At 40.6% G+C, this 8,648-nt stretch overlaps 1 protein-coding gene across 2 annotated transcripts in view; it reads left to right on the top strand.

The window, feature by feature from the left end:
* The window catches only part of Tmem65 (transmembrane protein 65), a 35,441-nt gene extending 32,119 nt beyond the window's left edge, over positions 1 to 3,322 (top strand). For both annotated transcript variants that reach the window (XM_041672332.1, XM_041672333.1), the window contains 2 exons: positions 851 to 956; positions 2,712 to 3,322. In XM_041672332.1, the coding sequence (XP_041528266.1) occupies positions 851 to 956; positions 2,712 to 2,813 (208 nt within the window). In that variant the 3' untranslated portion in view covers positions 2,814 to 3,322. The remainder of the gene's footprint in view (positions 1 to 850; positions 957 to 2,711) is intronic.
* Positions 3,323 to 8,648: the final 5,326 nt, after the last annotated feature.

Below are 8,648 nucleotides of genomic sequence, written 5' to 3' on the forward strand. Positions count from 1 at the left end.
TTTTTTTTTTCATTAGGGCCATGATTGGGATTTTATATTTTAAGAATTTTTGACATAAATCTTATCTTGATGCAGTGTCCTTGATATTCCATTTTCAAACTTCAAGCTTAATATTGACAATATTGCCGCTTCTGTATAGCTTTCTGTTGTATTAGAACCAACTAATAGATTTTAAAGCCACTTAGCTTTTGGTCGGGTGTGAACATTTTTATAAGCGCTTTTCCGTTTGAGAACTGGTTCCTCTCTTCTATTTTCAGTGTCTCTCACGAATATCACATTTTATGTGTTCTTTGATGCATACTTTCAAAACACTTGATATCTGAAGCTGGAATGTATCTTCTGGTTGTCAGTGTATGTAACTGGCAAGCTGTTTTCTTCTGACAGTACTTAGAACAAAATTATACCCAACAGTGGTGGTAACTTAGACTCCCCCATTAGGCTAAAAGTTCTAGGCTGTCATTCTTAAGTGCATTATTAGTCTGGTGAATTTTAAAAACTGTTACTTTCTGATCATAGTTACCAGATTAAATCATATGTTCAAGTAATTTGCTTAGAGTTTGAAGTAAGTGCAGCAATTTTAATTATTTATAAAAAATTATATGCCTTTGATTGGCCTCTTAAAGATAATGATAGGGAATAAATGCTCTGAGTCACTGTGTATTAAATGTGAATTTGAAAGTATCTTAAAACTGGGTTATCTATATAGAATAAAAATAGAAGCTGTAAAATTTTTCTGCTTTGTCTGGAGTGATAAGCACGGGCGAAACTCCCGCTTCTCTTTGTAGAGATCGGTTTTTACTGTATGTTTGCATGTCTCTTAAAACTTCCTCATTCTTTTGTTCTCTTGAAGCCTTGCAGGTTATGTTGAAGCCTTGGCTTCCAGGTTAGGCCTATCAATTCCTGATCTCACACCAAAGCAAGTTGACATGTGGCAGACGCGTGTTAGCACACATCTGGTAAGTGATGTGGCTCATGGGCCTGGATCCAGTGGTTAGCGTGGCAGTTCTAGACTATAACTGATTTGAATGGAGTTGCTAAGAAAAGTTAGCCAGGCCTGGGACATTCTCAGAAAAATAGTGTGATATCCCTTTATTTTCATGTATTCCGGCTTGATTAATTAAGGACTTGAACACCCAAAGATTTTATTCTTCATTGATTATTCAATGATGGAGCTGATCCCCATTGTACTGAAGTCGTTCATTGGTGTTCATTCCTGAGCCTTTCTGTGGCCCGGTAAGGGAGGAAAGATCAAATAGCAGTGGATTGAAATATTAATGGAGGCAAGCATCACCCTGCTCCAGCATTTCTAAAGGGAGCAAGAGGGGACCCTTGGTCACCCTGGGTGATAGTGAAAGTCATTTTAACAGAATTGGCGGGCAGTTGGGGGTCTCTTAGCAGAGGTCACAACCTAGGGCAATCGGGAGCCAAAATGAATCGTCTCTGTTGAAATATAAATGATCAAAATATGAGATCAAAATAAGAATTGAGGACTGACTTTATTAGTATCTGGACAGAGCAAATTTCTTGTTATATTTCTGAAACTGTAGTACCTTTTAAAATAGTTACATAATGAGATTGGCAGATTTAACAATTAATATAAGACATGGATGTACCACCACCACTACAGCAAACAACCAGCTGCCGTAGTAACAGATTGAAAGGGTGTTGTATACGCTGTTGTCAGAACATTGATGTCTTCCGTGAAAGTTGTTACCAGTACCCCATGACGCTATCCAGAACATTTCCCTCTGCATTTCCTGCTGCAGATCATGTAGTTTGCACAGCTTCTGTAGTGCCAGATGGGACTTGTTTTGTCTCTCTGTCTTCATACGTGGAGCTCCAGGAGGAGAGACCAACTCTGTGTGATTGGTCCCTGTCTCGGGATTACCCAGCACCGAGAGTTTAGTACACAACAGAATCTCAATGAATGATCGTATGAAAGAAGAAAACTTAATTGAAGAGCCAGAGAGATGGCTCAGATGTTAGGAGTGCATACTCCTCTTAAGGATCCAAGCGCTCCGGGCTCACAGCTGCCTGTAACTCCAGTTCCAGGGTATCCATTGTCTTCTTAAAGAAATATAATGCACACAAATAATTTTTTTTAAAAGAAAACTTACAGCTAGGGCTACACAGAGAAACCCTGTCTTGAAAATAAACAGATTTTTTTATTTAAAAAGAAAACTTAATTTTAAAGCATCTAAATTTTATAGTCATCATAGAAATGCAAAGTTTAGACTCATTTATAGAAGTGAGAATTTTAAACTTTCACAATGTAGGTTTCCAGTGAGACAGAGTGCAACATTGTTTCTATAATGGTTGTATCTTCATATAGCTAAGCATTCAGGGGATTAAGTACTGAAGGACTATATACAAGGATATCAAATCCAAATACACTGGGAATAGTCGGTATGTTCCCCCTCCTGTGTTCTGGTCTTCTGGCATTAAAATACACAAACTATTAAAATAATGTTTTCTACTTGGATATTTCTTTAATGTCATGTTCATGATAAGTTTTTCCCTTATTCCTGTGAACTTTAAAATGGCATGTTGAGAGTTTGGTAGTTTAGTACTTAGGTTTCTATAATCGACAGGAATACAGTGGTGGTGGCAGTTTCCGTGTGTGGCAATTGACTGTTGTCGTCAGTGTTTATGCAAGGGGACCTCTTTTGTGGACACGTAACTTTAAGAAATACTCTCTTCTGTTTCCTTAGGGCAAGGCTGTTGGGGTGACTATTGGCTGCATTCTAGGAATGTTCCCTTTGTTTTTCTTTGGAGGAGGCGAAGAAGATGAAAAACTGGAAACGACAAACTAATCATCTTAGAATCCCTATAAAAAGATGTAAACTAATGTACCTCAGTCATTAACAAATACTGTCACGGCATTTAGTGATGAGGACAGTGACAGTGCATAGATACGGGATCAAGTACTTCAGCATGTATTGTGGAAACACTAACTTATTGTGGCTTGGTCTTCTTAAGATATCTTTTTAAAAACCATTTAGTATATCATTTTATGTAAATTGTTGAGATGCTTTTCATCAATGGCAGTCAACATGTTATCTTTTCCTTCTCTCCATGTATCAACATATTATTTAACTTTTAGTCATTGATACTGTACTGTACTGACTTGGGATTTGCTTATTTGTTATGTAACATGTACATGCATGGAAATACCTATTTATGTTTTTTTTCCTTGGTGATTATCATTCAAAGCTAGGGTTTCTCCAAATTATGTAAGATGTTTAACATCAGTTAAATTTTGACTCCCTGCCTGGAGGCATCACTTCTGTGCTGTTTCACAGTAAACGTTAACAATCATATACTTTTACTCATTTCTGAAGCTTTCGCATCTGTTCAAAGTGAATACAGACTTTAGGTGTTTTAAGTATATCTGGTTCTTTTTAATTTTGAACCACATTGTCTTAAGGGCCAGAGGCCAATCGGAAAGACTGACTCTCTGGCCTTCCTTTTACACACACCATACATGCTAACAAGTGTTCTTATTTTTAGTCGACTTTTTACCTTTGATTTCCCAGCCTTGAATAATCGCTCAGCGAGTTTTGGGTTGCGAGGGAAAGACGGTGCTTCAATGTTTACCCTCTTTAAAATAGGGATTAAGAAATTAGGGTGAGCTGAAGAATTTAAGATGACATTTGAGAACTCTGCTAATTTCCCTTTCTTTTTAAGGGAACTAGGAAACGGAAACTTTAAGGAGGGTTATGGAGGAAGCGGCAGAGTTCAGGTGTTTGGAAGGTCCATGACCAGTTCTGTTTCTTTGGACGGATTTCCCTCCTACAATGTTATTATCTCATCAGAATGGAATGAGTCTAATTATTCCTTGCTCAGAATCCTAATCTCATTAGATCTCGCTTTGTGATTTTTTTCCTCTGGATGAAGTTTTTAGAAATAACATGTGTTTCATATTTTGCTCTATAGCCTAGTCGATCATGTCATGAGGCGAGAGCCTTTCCCCCCAGTTTTGGAGATTTTTCTTCTGTGGTGATTATAGCACATGGCTGGTGAAAACTGCTGAGTCTGTGCTTGTATGTCTGACCTAAATCATGTGGGAATCGTAAGTTTTAATTTTTGAACCCCTGAGGTTTTTTCCCATGTGATCTACACATGCTAAAAGTTACATGTGATAGAATAATTGAACATAGAGAAGAGAGAAACTGAAGTTAGAATTTATTCTTTGGGGAAATTAAAGTTATTCACGTTTGCTAACTAGATGAAAAAGACAAACAGCATGACTATGCCTTTTAAATTTTATTTTGGAGTTTTGTTTGCACATAATTACTGTGAGCTCTTCTTAAAGACTTTTTCCATAAGAAAACATGTCACATACTGTCTCATACACGTCAATACTGTCTCATACACGTCAATACTGTCTCATACACGTCAATACTGTCTCATACACGTCACAACATATTGTCTCTACCACACTTTGGGATGATTTAGTGCTGTCCATTTATCATAGACTTTCAAGGACAAATAGACAGTATAAAAACCATCAAATTCTCATACACCCAAGTACCACTCTCCTTTGATCAGATTGGAATTACACGGCTTGCCATCTCAGACAGGTCTGCCTTTTGTATCTTCTTCACGTATAACACACCGGCACCAGGAAGAGGAGTCTAGGTCAATGGATTATAACGCTTATTTCATTTTCTGTGTGAACTGAGTGCTTGTGTCTCTCCTCTGTGTATTGGTAGCTTTCCTGTTTTTGTTTTTTAGTGTTGTATTGTGGTGCTTAACTTTTCTTCTTATTAAATCCCATTTCCAGAAACCTCTCTTGGAGTTCAGAAAGGGATTTGATTGTTGATTTCCTTTTTCATTCTCTTAAAAATATTCTAGCCCTTACTACCAGAATTTCTGTGAACAGAATTATGCTGGTTTTGTTAAATCTTCAGTTATCTGAGTTGTCAAAGCATGAAAGACGTAACTTTCACATTGAAAGACACTCAGATTTTCAGTAAAAAATTTGGATCATATTTAATCAGTAAAATGTGTTGAATCATTAAAATACTTAGTTTTCAAAAGCAGACAAACAAAATCCAGAGGCGTCGTTTCCTCAAGCTCTCGCTCCGACCTCACACGGTCCTCTGCACAGCTTGGTTTCTGAAGATGGCTGCCTTTAAATCAGTGACTCCGTGAGAGCCTTGCGTAGTGCTTTCACCACAGACAACCGGCATCAGCTGAAACTGGACCGCCCTGTCTCCTAGCGGCTGCTCCGTCAGCACCGCAGCTCCGGCGGACTGTCTCGTGAGCTGTAGGACTGCTGGTTCAGAATCTGTGTTGTTCCTGTATTATAACTTACTTGTCGATGCATGTGAACTGGGTGCATTTTGTTGCCTCTGTATGTTAAATAGTGACCAATGTTTTTACAAAAGAATTGAACAAAAATATCTTTTAAGACATTTGGAATGTGGTTTTGATTTTAAAATTTGGTTTTCTCAATCTCAGAGGGCCTGGCTATTCTATCACTGAAGGAAACAGGATTAATAAATGCAGGTTTGTTATGAGGTGACCGACACATGAAGACACTACTTGGAGCAGTTTTACACACACACACACACACACACACACACACACACCCCACTACATGCACACACATATACACACCTACACAACCTACACACATGTGCGGGCATACACAAACACACACACCCTTAAAGTCCCCATTGACATTGAATCCTGTGGCGTATGAGAGAGGAATGATCCCATAAAACAGCCGTGAGTGGCTGCTAAATCAGAGGGCCAGGTTCTTACAGCCTGAGCCATGCAGACGGCTCAGCTGTGCTCAGGTCACACTATGCCTTTTCTCCAGACAGGACAATGTGAAAGCAGCAGAAAGGTTTTAAATTTTATTTATTAGTTCTTTGCAGATTTCATCCAGTGCATTTTTCCATTTTCACAGTCTCCATGCAAACTCTTTCTAGGCTCTTTTCCTACCCAGCTTTGAGCCCCAGCCCCACCAGGGCCAAGCGGAGCTGCCAAGTATTCTTGGCTGTGTGGCCTCCACTTAGTGTGGGTGACTTATCGGGGCCTGGCTGTAGTCACTCCTAGAGGAAACTGTCCCTTTCCCAGCAGCTAACAAGCACAATGGAAGATCGAGTGGACTTAGAAAGTGGCTTCTCATTCTTGTCATGTGTTATTTGGAAATGATAAGAACGATGATGGTAACAACTCTGTCCCCTCCCCTTTTTATCAGCCTTGTTGCTGTGTGCTGCCGTGTTCACACTGCCGTGTTCACACCACCACCACAGTTAGTACACACCGCTGTTGGTGCAGCCCCCTGCTTTAAACTGAGGAAACAGAGGCGTGGTGAAGGCATACCGCTACTTGCCAGTGGACTTGAGTTAGTTACGTCCATGTATACAGCAAGTGCTCTTAGGTTCTATGCAATAGGGGCGTCATATGCTTGAACCATGAGTTAACTTTTAACAAAGATTTTTTTTTTTAAATCCGTTTCTCATATGTAACCCAGCAATTCTTATTTGAAACCTCAAGGTGTACTTGGTAAATTCTGTGTGTTTGGTTACATACGGTGGGCTAGGGACTGCCCAAAGCACCAATGACTATTGTTTGTTTAGGGGATGGTTTTGTTTTTGTTTTTTCCTTTTGTTTTCTTCACACAAGGTCTCACACTGCTGATATCAAACTTGGGCAGCTCTCCCATCTCTGCTTTTGAGTGTTGGGATTACAGGCCTGTATCACCTCATTGGGCTTGGTGTCTCTGACTTCATGAAGCTTAATCTTCAGGGAGCAAAGGTGGGGAAGAGAACATAAAAATAAGGGCACACTTAGGTTGGTTTTTTTTTTTTTTTATCTTTTGGTTGATAAATGAAACAAAAGCACGGGATCAGAAAATGCCAGTGATCATAAATGGGGTTTCCAGGGACGACTGGAGGAAGTGAGCATGCCCAGTACAGATGTCTGTCTGTGCAGAAAAAAAAAAGTGTTACATTTCCGGAAACTGGTATTACATCTCAGCCACATGAAATAATATTTCATCTTGAGGTGCCCTATGTATGTTTCCCTCTTTGTCTCACTAGGTGAATGTCTGGACAGTTAGCTGTCTGTTGAAATCCGCCTCTGTGGCTACCACATATTCTGTCTCCCCTGTCCCTTCTGTGAAGACATTCACCTGAGACAAGGCTCAAGTTTCTGAGTAGTGGCCTTGTTTATCGGGAACAGCATCATCCCGTACTGTGTGGCTCCTTAGTATCAGATAACCGACACATGAAAAACACCTGGTCCAAAACACCCAGCGTGCACTAACAGATTCCATGCAGGCAGAGAAGGGGTGGGGATACAGTGGTAACTAGTTCTAGCAATGGTTATCACCCAGAAAAAAATCCACTGTGACCGTCCAGCAAAAGCTGGCTAAAGGCTAGGGCTCATCTACTTGAAGAAACTGGCACAGGGAAGACTCAAAGATGAGTGGGTGTCTAGGGTGAGATGGCTTCTACAGTTGCCTTCAGCTTGGAGGCTCTCAGTTCTGCTTGGTAGTTTGGGCTCTGGAGTTTTAAAAACTGGCTGCAAGAGAACAGAAACCAAGAGAGCTTTGGGCAGAGACACCAAGGGGTCTCCAGCTGTAGCTTGCCCTTGAGAACCCTGGGAAAAGAGGGTTATGTAGGATGGAAAGGAAAACAAAGCAGAAGGCTTCATGTAACAGATTAGGGTGGCGGAGCTGTTCGGAGGAGGGCTCTGAAGGTGATGATCGGAAATTGGTTGAGGGGAAAACAAAGGTGCAAGGAAGCGTATGCCCCACCCTTTTCTGCACACATGCTCAGGATTCTACATTTTAACCCCTGGAATTTGGGGATGTGTTATATAACATGGTTTTGCCTGTGGAATTAGGAACGTGGCTTAATGATAGATTGTCCAGTGTTGAAGTGAAAGAGAAGCTGTAGAAAAAAGAGTGATCTTCAGCACGGAAGACCACATCACTGTTACTGACCTTGAGGATAGAGGAAAGGGGCCATGGTCCAAGGAATATGGGCCACCTTCAGAGCCTGAGAGTCAACAAGAAAACAGAACTTCATCGTGTATCCCCGCTACCTGCAAGAGCAAGGAAATGGAGATTCTGGAAACTCCAGAAAGTGACAGAGCCCCTACCACCTTGGTTTTGTCCTTGGGAGTCCTTGTGGGACTAGCCAGGTCCACAAGACTTCTGATCTACAACCTATGAATTAATACGTTTGTGATGTGTGATACTTATGAGAGACGTAGAAAACGGATACATCTTGAACATACGTATTTGAACCCCTGGATTTTCTCTTCTTCCCCCTAGTTAGTTTAACTTTATTTTGCCGAATAACTCTTTGACATTGCTTGTGCCCCAGTTGGTCCCTGGTGTTTCTGCATACAGTTTAAAGTCAACTTGCAGACCAACCTGCCTTCCCCAAGTTGAAGAGTAAAACCCAAGAAACCAGCAAAAACATACTGGTACTTTTTATCAATTGGATTGTTTCACAACTTCGTTTAGGGAGATATATGCCTTTCCTTTCCTTTCCTTTCCTTTCCTTCCCTTCCCTTCCCTTCCCTTCCCTTCCCTTCCCTTCCCTTCCCTTCCCTTCCCTTCCCCCCCCCCCCCTTCTCTCTCTCTCTGAGACAAGGTTTCTTTGTGTAGCCTTGGTTAT

The sequence above is a fragment of the Microtus oregoni genome, unplaced genomic scaffold (assembly GCF_018167655.1).
Source record: "Microtus oregoni isolate MIOR12 unplaced genomic scaffold, Mior012 000022F_ref0000154, whole genome shotgun sequence".
In the NCBI taxonomy this organism is placed as follows: Eukaryota; Metazoa; Chordata; class Mammalia; order Rodentia; family Cricetidae; genus Microtus; species Microtus oregoni.